The following is a 12,693-nucleotide window of genomic DNA, read 5'->3' as shown; positions in this document are numbered from 1 at the left end:
TGGCATTTGTGCCCTATACATCTTTCGATTTGCACGAAATTTGGCACAGCGAAATGAATTAGGTCTAGAATGATGTGTGTTAAGTTTCCCAAAGTCCCTATATATCTTTCGATTTGGCCGAAGTTAATTTTCCTGAAAATCGGTTCAGATTTAGATATAGCTCCCATAAATATTTTCGTCCGATTTAAGGTAAATGTTGTACCAAAGTCCCTATATATCTTTCGATTTGCACGAAATTCGGCACAGCGTAATGAATTAGGTCTAGAATGATGTGTGTTAAGTTTCCTGAAAATCGGTTCAGATTTAGATATAGCTCCCACATATATATTCGTTCGATTTAAGGTAAATGGTGTACCAAAGTCCCGATATATCTTTCGATTTGCACGAAATTCGGCACAGCGTAATGAATTAGGTCTAGAATGATGTGTGTTAAGTTTCCTGAAAATCGGTTCAGATTTAGATATAGCTGCCATATATATTTTCGTCCGATTTAAGGTAAATGGTGTACCAATGTCCTTATATATCTTTCGATTTGCACGAAGTTTGGCATAGACTACTGAATTAGGTATAGAATGATGTGTGTTAAGTTTCCTTAAGTCCCTATATATCTTTCGATTTGCACGAAGTTAAGTTTCCTGAAAATCGGTTCAGATTTAGATATAGCTCCCATATATATTTTAGTCCGATTTGCACGAAATTTGGCACAGCGTAATGAATTAGGTCTAGAATGATGTATGTTAGGTTTCCTGAAAATCGGATCAGATTTAGATATAGCTCCCATATGTAATGAAAATGTTTTCGTCCGATTTAAGGTAAATTGTATACCAATTTGTACCGATTTGCCCAATATTGAGCATGACATATTGAATTAAGTCTAGAATGATGTGTGGTAAGTTTCGTGGAAATCGGTTCAGTTTTAGATATAGCTCCTATATATTTTTTCTTCCGATTTTATGTAAATTTTGTTCTAAAGACCCAATATTTGTCCGATTGCCACACAATTTTGTAAAATGAACTGTAGTTAATATAAATGAATCTGTCAAGTCTCGTTGAAGTCGGTTCAGATTTAGACATAGATGGACCAAACTTCTCATATTTATCAAATATTTATCGAAATAACAAACGGGTGTTCGATTTATATTTTTTTAAATAGTTTTAAATAAATTTACATAATTTTGTCCCTTTGTAAGGAGCAACTCTATAGGTGAGCAAGTGAAACATTTAGTGTAGGTTGCAGAATGACATGTTTACGGTTCCAATTTAATTTTACTGGTCCTTTAAAAATGCGACGTCTGTTATGATTCATCTGTTGAATATACCCAAAGTGGTGAAGGGTATCATATAGTCGGCTCCGTCCGACTTTACTACTTCTTATTGATTTTTATTTCAAAATGGATTCCAAACCTGGTTTTTACACTGAGATCTTGTTTCCCGATCTTTTTTCGGATTAAATATTTAAGACGCAAATTTTGTAATATTTCACACAGTCTATATATTAGTCAAAAATTATTTGATTTAAGGGAACCACCCCCCCCCCCCCCCATTCTCGATTTTTTATTTTTAAGATTTTAAATGGGCTGGTAAATGAATACCAATGCTTGTTAAGGTTTGTAACTTGGCACATATATATTTGAAGATTTAAAAAGGAAGGAAAATAATTTACCAAAATTTTTTGTTGTTGTTTTGTTGTTGTTTTTTGGGTTCAAAGAAAAGTCCTTATTTTCGATGGCGGGCATGATAACTCCTCACTGGAACATCGGAATCCGAAAATTCCAACTGTGTTAGAAAGAGGAGATGTCTGGCTCTCGTATGAACTAGGATTATTGACTTCGCACAACAATTAACAAAATGGCGGAACTTTGAAAATTTTTTTATGGAAAATCGCCTATTTTTTACCACAAACTAAGTAAAAAAATAAGGAAGATCTTCACCGATTGGCTTTATCCTAGTTCATACGAGAGCTACACACTCCCAGAGAAACGTGTCAAAATTTGAAACCGATTGGATTACTAGTTTTTGAGTTATCGTGCCCGCCATTCGTTTTGAGAAAAACGCGTTTAAAGTTTGAGAAGCCCTTTAGCCGTCACTTGATGCTGACACAATAAATCGGCTATATCTTCAAGAGTTCTTGAGATTTTTACTTGAAATTTTGTAGGAACATTCTAGAATTAGAGTAGATTCGAATTAAATCAAAAAAAATTTTGACACCGAGAATGGGGGGTCCCCTTAAACTTTTTTATAAAGAAATTTCAAATTTAAATTTGTAGCATACTTTTAGGCGTTCGAATTTTTATGTTAGTATGGAGTTTCCAGATTATAATTTTTGTTTTTGATCAACATTTTTATATTTTGACGGGCAACTTGCTATTTTATTCTGGTAGCAAAAGGCTGAGGCTGGTATACAAATAATGAGGATCTTCACCGATGGCATTTTTCGCAGGTCATTACAATTTTTTGAATTAACGTCAATCGCAAAAACACGCCTTAAATAAAAATAGAAATATTAAATTTCAGTAGTGTTGGCGGGTTATTTGGTATGTCATTTGTATTTTGTTTTTGCAAAATAGTCAGGCTGAATCCCAGTTTGTTGTTTTTATAAAAAACAACTATTTATTCTCATTGGGGTCGTATCTCTGGTGACGTAAGAACTTGGAATTGTCACAAGAGACATTTTGGGTATGAAAGGTATTTTGTAAAGAAGCAATAAATAGCTTATGGGGAGAATATCCCAACAAAACACTAAGGGCGGATCAGTGGAGAGATCCGAAACATTAGTCTTCTCTGCCTTACCCCTCGGTGGACAATGCCATACATACCCCACTAAATAATAGTTCTTTTTATAAAAACAACAAACTGGGATTCAGCCTGACTATTTCGCAAAACAAAAATATTCAATTCTTATGAAACTGATGGGTATTTATCATTAATTTTGGTTTATTTCAGTGTTCGAAAATTTGTTACAAGTTTCACAAAAAACCGATCATTCACCTTGCTATTTAGATGGAATATTTCTTAATTTGTTTTTTGATCGAATTGTTGATAGGCTTTTTTTGTGGACATTTTTGGTATCTTGTTATGGAGTATTTTACCAAAATCGTTGTTCGTTTTTTGTCAATCGTTTTATGTCCCACAATATTTACAAGCCAGGCACATATGTGTTATACATACATATATATTTACTTGAAGTGTTGAAAAACAATTAATGAATGCTTTTAGTAAGACAAAAAAATATTTTAAAATGTATCTTAATTTTATTAACATAAAAAATGCACACAGTACAGTAAAAGCTTATTTATAAATGCATATAAAAATACAATAATTTCAATATTTAGATTTACACAAATATGGGATATTTAGATCATAACATGTTTCTTTGAAAATTGTGTATATTAAAGATTCGCAGAGATCACATCGATGGGCGGCATTATTTTATTTAATTTTAATTAAATTTTTATTCGGATCACAATGAAATATTCTTTCACTTATAGATATTTTTTGAATAACCTCAAAAATGTAACTAATCTAGAATATTATTTATTTTATTTGGGTGTGACACAAGTATTTTTAGGTGTTATTTTGTAATTAACATAATTTGTTCATTGCATTTACATTTAAAATAAATTTTACAATTACAATTCTTAAAATAAAAAAAAAAATATGACAAAAAATTACTTAAGAATACAATTAAATTATTTTTAAAGGGGATTACAAATTAAATATTCGAAACATAAATTATTGTATACAAAATGCTACTATTCTTAAAAATAAAATTCGATTTCTAAAACTAATTTAGAAATATGTCCACATTCAAGTACTTCGTTCCGCGGGTTCTGCAACACCAAAGGCCGATATGAAAACATTTACCACCGTTACAACAAAAATACCAATAACAGTATAATTATTGATTTTATTTGCCCGGCAAATGTCCCGCTCATTTTTAATATTGTATTTACTATTCAGAATTAGGCCAACGCCTACGGCAATCTGAAAAGAAGACAAAAAAATAAAAATTTAATATAATCAATACATATCATCTTGGACACACACACACACACTCACCTGAAATACAATACTCAATGAAATGAATACCAAACTGGGATAATAATATGGATGGCGACCATATGATTCCAAAACATAACGCAATTGATTGGCATTTGCCGATAATAAGGCCAAATCCATCATACCCTGGGCCAAGGTTTTCTTGTGTTGATAGGCATTGACATCAGGTATGGGGGTATCCACACCATTGATTGTTACAAAACCGGGACCATCGTAGCCGGGAAAACTAAAACTAGGACGTCTTGAAGGTCTTTCGGGTTTTCTGTCGGCCACACCATGGCTCGTATCACCACCACCACCGCTGCCACCATTTGGCAGTAGTCCATCATCAACACCACTTCTGGGTCCTACAGCAAAAGGACGATCATCAAAGTCATCTTCATCAGCCTCAGATACTTTTTATATGGGGAAAGTATAAAAAAATTGCAAACAAAAATAGGAAAATAAGCAAAAGGTATAAGGAAAACAAAAAAAACTAGCCATTTGCTAAATTCGAAATAACAAGGGAAAGTGTTAAATTTGTTTGTGGTTTACTTACTTGTTTTGGGTACGTTTGGTGCTCTACCATCAATGAAATCAATATCTTCTGGAGGAAATGTTTCTGTTGCCTGAAATTAATAAAAAAATAAAAATGTTCAGTTTGTCAATTAAACAAAATAAAAAATAATTAAAAACCAGTGAGCGGAGCAGTATAGTCGGACGGGGCCGACCATACAATACCCTACACAACTTCCATGAAAATCTAAATTTCTGTGGTTCTATATCCAGAGATTGGGCAATATCTCGCGAAATTTGCACACTTTTGACTGGCTAGAGGTCAACAAATGTTACTAATAATCAGTAAAGCCTCTCTAATTACTAGTCCAGATTCTCTTCACAGTGAGTTGTGGTGTTGTGATGTTCGGCTTTCGACTCGAAAAGTACAAGTAAGTTTTCGGTTCACTTCATCCGAGTACCTACGACAATATAATTTGTATCAATTTAAAGGTCAATCACTCCCCTTGGATATATTATAAACTTCTCGGGTCTATGTCCCTCAGTGGTAATTATATACGCTATAGAATACAAATTTCGTAATTTTTCACACAAACGTTAGGGTCCATTTGACCCGCTAAATATTGACCGATCTTTATCAAAACAGGCATGCTGATTATTTGGCCCGATCCCCTTCGCGGTGTTTGGGCCATAATTGCGGTCTCTGGAGCGACCAGAACTTACTTACTTACTTAGCTGGCTTGTTACAGAACGGTTGTTCCATAAGCCGAGCTTAAAAAAGATTTCCAAGCGCGTCGGTCTTGTGCGCAAGTCCACCAATTTGGAAGACCACGTTCCAAGAAGTTGTTTTCTACTTGGTCTTTCCATCTGATTCGTGGCCTTCCCCTTCTACGGGAACCATCAGTAGGCTCATTTTTATATACCTTTTGAGCTGGGGCATCTTCATTCATCCGCACAACATGGCCTAGCCACCGTAGTCGCTGCAGCTCAATACGACTTACTATGTCGATGTCCGCGTATAAATTGTAAGGCTTGTGGTTCATTCGACGCCCATATTCACCGTCGACGCAGATCGGCCCGTAGATCTTTCGGAGAATTTTTCTCTCAAACACCCCAAGAGCTGTCTCATCTGCTTGCGCAAGTACCCATGCTTCTGATCCATATAATAGCACGGGTAGCATCAGCGTCTTGTAAAGTGTGAGTTTGGTCTGGCGGGAGGTGGCCTTGTTTCTAAACTACTTACTTAGACCATAGTGGCATCTGTTGGCCATCACAATCCTTCTCCGAATTTAAAAACTGATGTCATTCGTTTTATTTATGGCGGTACCAAGGTATATGAAGTCTTTAACTACTTCGAAACTGTAGTTCTCAAGTTCCACAGTTGGTCCGAGTCTACTGGACGTCTTGCGCGTTGATACCATCAGCTTGGTCTTCTCGCCGTTTACTGCCAGACCCACTTTGGCAGACTCCTTTTCAATTTGTTCAAAGGTGGCTGTTACCGCTCGCAGTGTTCGACCCATTATATCGATGTCAACGGCGTAGGCGAGTAACTGGTGTTGTTTGGTGTACAGAGTGCCATTTCTGTTCACCTTTGCGTCTCGTATGGCCTTTTCCAATAGGATGTTAAAAAGATCACACGACAAACTGTCACCTTGTCTGAATCCTCGTTCGGTATTGAAGGGCTCCGATAGGTCCTTTCCTACTTTAACGGCTGACCTTGTGCCACTTAAAGTTATCCTACATAGCCGTATTTATTTTGCAGGAATGCCGAACGCAGACATGGCTTTAAACACCTCTGAACGGATAGGGCTGTCGAATGCGATGTGTTTTTCGTGGGTCTTTTCCAGGATTTGGCGCAGAGTGAAAATCTGGTCAATGGTGGATTTGCCGCATTGGTATGATCCGATGATGTCATTGACCATTGGCTTCAATCGTTCACACAGCACACTGGATAGCACTTTATATGCGATGGGAAGGAGACTTATTCCTCTATAGTTGGCACATATCGTTTTGTCTCCTTTTTTGTCTGTCACCAGGTTTCCTTCTTCATCTCTACAGGAGGATGTGCCTGCACCAAAGCCTTCGGTTTGGTGTTTTACTCGTTGGTAAAATTTCCGGACTTCATTCTGACTCCTGTACATCTCGATTTGCTCACGCTCACTCACGAAGCGACCAGAAAACCCGACAAAAATAAAGTTTTTGGTCCATTTCATCCCCTAAATATTAACCGATCTTTTCCAAAAACAATAGGGATCTTCATTGGCCACAACCCATCCTACATGCAAAATATCGCGAAGATTGGTCCATAACTGTGACCTGTATCGTGTTTAAAAATTATAATGGACGACGGACACACATGTCTAGATCGACTCAGCTCCAGGACCAATATTTCGCGGCGTTACAAACTTTTGGGGCTGCACAAATCTATAATACCCTGACAACATATTTGTGTAGGGTATAATAAAGGGTAAAAATAATTTAAAATTAAGGGTTCTCTACCCTCATTATCCCACCGAAGTGGTTGTATAGCAATGGATTAAAGTTTTCTTCAAAAACTAAATATTTTAAATATTTTTTTTAACAAAGCGCGTTTACCCGACTTATTGAAAGGTATTTGTTATATATTTGTATATCTGATGACGTATAACAGATGACGATTACAACAAAAATATATAAGCTATACGTATAAGTATTTACAAAATCTATAGACACGTTCGGTGCTTTTTTAAGTCAGTCAATCACATTGTTTTTTTATTGATCGTGAAGCCTTCAAATCAGATAGACTTGGTCTCACAATAGATGACTAATTTTTAAGCCACACAAATATGCGAAAACTTCACGAAGCAATTTGTTGTTTAAATTTATGTTGTTGTATTTGTTGTTTACATCATAAAAAAAAATGTTTCGCTTTTATTTCTATGTACTTTAAGAAGCATTGTTTTCTTGTATTAGAACCATTTTTTATAAACTACTGGACGTCGCAGAGATCAAAATAATAAATCATGAGATATAGAAGTATTGGCGCTGCAAAATGTATGTACAGAATTATTTATTTATTTATTTTTTTTTTTTTGGTTTCTTTAAGATAAAAATATTTTTTTTTTTCAATTTCAATTCTCAAGCTTTAAGTTCGAATAAATGACAACTTGAATATGGTTTACTATTCTCGACTCAATTTATCGGCATTGAAATTATATTCTCAAATAGGAAACAATTGCATTCTTCAAAGACTATCACAGAAATACTGTGGAGAAATACGACCATGTCAAATTAATTCGAGAACTAATTGTCATTGCATTACATGCAATACATCTTATGAATAATACATTGCAAATTCAATAAATTATAGTAATTACATTATTTGAAATTCAGATAAATATTTTTTATTTCGATGTATTATTTATATGTTTCAAAAACAAAATTTAATAATATTTTTCATTAAGAAAATTGTTTTTGTTTGAAAGAAAAAAACAGTTTCGTAAATCTAAAAATGAAATTGTTTTCTGTTTGAGAAAGAAATCAAAGATATTTTATAATGAGGAAAATGTCTTCTTAGAAGACAATCTTAAAAACCAGTGAGCGGAGAAATATAATCCGGACGATAGTTTCACCCTCAAATTAAAACCAGTGAGCGGAGCAGTATAGTCGAACGGGGCCGACCATATGATATCCTACACAACTACCACGGAACTCTAAATTTCTGCGGATGTTTATTTCGAGCCTGGGCAAAGTTTCGTAATATTTGCACCCTCTTCACCGATTAGAGATCAACAGCACTTATTCCTTACACTGACATATCTTCCGAATATTCCCAATATTCAATATTCACCGTGGGCTTTGTTGTGATGTTCGGATGTTCTGCTTGCATTTCGACTCGAAAAAAAAAAACAAAAAAATAAGTTTTCGGTCACTTCATCCCAAATTTTGTATGTGGTCATCACCGACAATTATAGGCGTTGTCCTTGACTATACCTGGATCCTCATGGAACATTTCAAAGCGATCAACTCTATATTTCCGCCCTCTAGTGTGGTAATGAGTTACTAAATAATATATTAATACGTAACATCCTTTAAAAATGTATGTGTAACTCCCACATCCGGGTACATACGACAATATAATTGGTATAGATTTAAAGGTCAACCACTCATCTTCGATATATTATCAAAATTTTGGGTCAATGTCCTTCAGGAGTAAATATATACGCTATATATACGCGGGTCCATTTGACCCGCTAAATATTGACCGATCATTATCAAAACAGGCATGCTTATTCTTTGGCCCTATCCCCTTCTCCCTGGCCCTGTTTGGGCCATAATTGCGACCTCTGGAGCGACCAAAAACCCGACAAAAATTTAGTATTTGGTCTATTTCATCACCTAAATATTAACCGATCTTTACCAAAAACAATAGATGTTTGTGCCATAATTGCGGCCTCTGGAGCAACCAGAAAAACCGACAAAAATTTAGTATTTGGTCCATGTCATCCCCTAAATATTAACCGATCTTTACCAAAAACAATAGGGGTCTTCATTTGCCAGAACCCATCCTACATGTAAATTTTGGTGAAAATACCGAAAATTTGGTAATGATGTTGTATGAGGGCTATACAAAAAACGGGGACCTATATTAGAAATTTTCTGCGATGAAATTTTTATCCAATAAGAACAGGCAATGGGAAAATATAGTCCTTTGGTTGAAAAAAAAATAAATCTAAGACTACAAAAATTGTTATAATGTTATATGCGGGATATTTATATGGGGATTATAACATGGGTTGTATATTAAAACCAATATTTATAATTTCGGAAGGATGATCTGAACCCAACATGTTATTATATTCAATTCAGTGCCTTCTCTTCAAGGCTGGTGGACATATCCTGGTCAGGAGCATGCACCAGCTGAATAGTACAATTTGGATAGAGGAATTCATGCCCCTATGTTCGGCACCTCAGCATCCTGTGCCCCGTGTACAAAAAGGAGACAAGACGATATGTGCCAACTATAGAGGAATAAGTCTCCTTCTCATCGCATATAAAGTGCTATCCAGCGTGCTGTGTGAACGACTGAAGCCAATGGTCAATGACATTATTGGAACATGCTAATGCGGCTTCAGACGTGTCAAATCCACCATTGACCAGATTTTCACCCTGCACCAAATCCTGGAAAAGAAATACACTACACATTCCACCTATTCGTCAACTATAAAGCCGCATTCCACAGCCCTATCCATGCAGAGGTGTTTAAAGCCATGTCTGTGTTTGACATTCCTGCAAAATTAGTGGCACAATTTCAGCAGTTAAAGTCGGCTAGGACCTATCGGAGCCCTTCAATACCGAACAAGAATTCAGACAAGGTGGCAGTTTGTCGTGTGATGTTTTTAACAGTAGACTCGGACCAACTGTGGAACTTGAGAACTACAGCTTCGAGGTAGTCAAATATTTTATATACCTTGTGCCGCCATAAATAAAACTAATGACATTAGTTTTGAAATACGGAGAAGGATGGTGTTGACCAACAGATGCTACTATGGTCTAAGTAAGCAGTTTCGAAAAAAGGCCACCTCCCGCCATTCCAAACTCACACTCTACAAGACGCTGATACTACCCGTGCTGTTATATGGATCTGAAACACGGTTACTTATGCAAAAAGATTAGCCAGCACTGTTTGAGAGAAAAATTCTCCGAAAGATCAAAGGGCTGATCGGCGTATGGGATATCGCCGTCGAATGAACCATGAGTTGTACCAGCTATTCTCGGACTTCGGCATTGTCAGACGTATCGAGCTGCAGCGGCTACGTTGGCTAGGTCATGTTGTAAGAATGGATGAAGATGTCCCAGCTCGAAATGCATATAAAAGCGAACCATCTGATGGTTCACGCAGAAGTGGATTTCCACGAATTAGATGAAAAAATCAAGTTGATGATAACATTGCCGAACATGGTATTTCAGATTGGAAAAACTGCACAAAAGACCGACGCGCCTGGATTTTTTTAAGTTCAGCTTATGCAACGAAAGTTCTGTCACAAGCCAGCTAAGTAAGTATCCAATTCAGTAGAAAAAACATGTCTTAATACTAAAATTTTTGGTATAACTATATGGAGACTACGCCAAACTGTGGATCGATGCATCCCATTTTTAATACCACCTAATATTTGATAGCAGTTAGAGAATTTTAAATCAAATTTTTAATCAAACCCTGTAAAACTTTGGGTAAACACAAAATATGATCCTAAAATTTTTATTGTAATCTACAATAATAAAATAAATGTTTTCCTCTAATGAATTAAATAATCGGACAAACTTTAGGTATTTTAGATACCATATCTAAATATGTAATCTAATCTTAACCGATTTCAACACGTGATTTTTGATGTACCTAATTCGAGGCTGCGACCTGTATGTAAATCTGAATCGATTTTTACAATCTCAATCTCATCTGAGTTTAACATAAATGGTATGAGTCATTTTAGTTTTGTATTTAAAAAATGTATTAATTCACATTATAAAAAAAATAGAAACCATACCTTGGATAATTTTCTAACAAAAAAAAAAAAAAACTTTCTTCAATGCCAAACCATTTGCAAGAATTGGGAATTTACCCTTTAATATTTGCGGTAGTATGCCGGTGAGTCAAACCGGTTAGGATTTATTTTTGTTTGTATGTCTGTCAATGAAGCCATTGAAAGACCAGTCAATAAATACACACAAACATCCACAAATTGTGATCCTCAATATTTTGTTGTAAAAATAATAGGCACAAGACAAGAAAATCAACAAGCTTTCTAAAACTAATTTATTACTGAGCTAATAAAACATTTTACAAAAATGAAACCCGCTTTTAATATTCAACTTACATGATGATCGATATTTGTATCCAACGGATTGTCAAATTCATAATTTAACTTGGATTCATTCATTTCCAATGCAATGTGAGGTTCAGATGTTTTGTGATTAGCCATATTGGTTGTTGTTTTTTATAGAATTTTGTTTTTTTTTTTCTTGAAAGATGAAATTTTTATTTACTCCTTAGAATTTCAAATAGAAAATATTTTATTTGCACTTATCTACTCGCAAAATCTTTTATGTGTATAATTTTGTTATGTTGCGGTTAGTCTGGCAGTTTATTATACAATTTTATCACAATTTTGTTTTATATTTTCTTTGTTATAATTTATTTTTATTTATTTATTCTTTCACTGCAAGTTAATGAATATGTTTATCAGTATACATATACAAAATATATTATTTATAAAATTAAAAATTCAATTAATTTGCCGGTTCACAGTATTCGCTATAGCTTTCGTTTTTATTTTTTTTTTTATTTTAGTATTCAAACCGTCCGGCTTCGTTGTTCTTTGCACCGTTTTTATTTTAGTATTAAAAACGTCCCGCTTCGTTGTTCTTCGCACCGTACAACTTTTCCAACTGAGATCTGGGCTGCTGGTTTGTTTACTTTTAAATTCAGATGCCTATTGACAATATCTTTAATGGGGATTTACTCAGAGATTGTTTTAATAAAACTTGAATCTTTTGTGAGATTTTGAGAAACTCTCTTAGCTGTGTATAATAATATGCTCTTAATTTTATTTTAGCATATATTGGGCTGGTGAAATTGTCATTGTTTTTTATTTGTATTATTTTGGTATGATATACACTGAATGTTTGAAAATGTACCAAATGAGGTAGTTTTCTTAACGAGTACCTATACAAAAAAAAAAAAAATGAATTAGTCAATGTGGTATACATTTACGGTTAATCCCCCCTAAGAAGCCGGTAGTACTTTTTTGCCAATACCCCACAAACATGGTCAAAAAATTTGTTCTTCCCTGCAACAATATTAGATTGTATTTCACATTATTAACATACAGATGATGATTGCTGCATAGGTACTACTAATGACAAATCTAAAATTGGATCCGTTTTTTTAAATATTTAATAGATATTCGGCAAGAATGTACATTGGTTTCAACAATAACTTTATGAAATTTAAAAAATTTGTAAAAATTAGAATTTTTTTCAATATTTAATAGAAATTCGGTAAGAATGTACACTTGTTTACTGCGATAACTTTATGAAATTGAAAAAAATTTGTAAAAATTAGTAATTTTTTCTCAAAAATTAGGAACAAAACGAACAATC

At 34.5% G+C, this 12,693-nt stretch overlaps 1 protein-coding gene across 1 annotated transcript; it reads right to left on the bottom strand.

Annotated features, from left to right (window-relative positions):
* Window positions 1-3,807: 3,807 nt before the first annotated feature.
* On the bottom strand, window positions 3,808-11,513 carry LOC133323842 (ninjurin-A-like). The gene is made up of 4 exons (XM_061532740.1): window positions 11,409-11,513; window positions 4,598-4,667; window positions 4,060-4,454; window positions 3,808-3,984 (listed from the first exon to the last, which is right to left on the bottom strand). The coding sequence occupies exons 1-4, from the start codon at window positions 11,511-11,513 to the stop codon at window positions 3,808-3,810; spliced, it is 747 nt and encodes a 248-aa protein (XP_061388724.1).
* Window positions 11,514-12,693: the final 1,180 nt, after the last annotated feature.

This window comes from Musca vetustissima, unplaced genomic scaffold, assembly GCF_032173495.1.
Source record: "Musca vetustissima isolate MV318-11 ecotype Yass unplaced genomic scaffold, APGP_CSIRO_Mvet_v1 utg411498, whole genome shotgun sequence".
Taxonomy (NCBI): Eukaryota; Metazoa; Arthropoda; class Insecta; order Diptera; family Muscidae; genus Musca; species Musca vetustissima.
This window is presented reverse-complemented; position numbering and strand designations above follow the sequence as displayed.

Excerpts from the sequence above, each read along its gene's own strand:
- LOC133323842 (XM_061532740.1), bottom strand. The coding sequence starts at position 11,513 with ATGGCTAATCACAAAACATCTGAACCTCACATTGCATTGGAAATGAAT. Across the intron at positions 4,668-11,408 it reads ATACAAATATCGATCATCAT|GCAACAGAAACATTTCCTCC; the intron begins GTAAGTTGAATA and ends TATTAATTTCAG. Across the intron at positions 3,985-4,059 it reads CATTGAGTATTGTATTTCAG|ATTGCCGTAGGCGTTGGCCT; the intron begins GTGAGTGTGTGT and ends TCTTCTTTTCAG.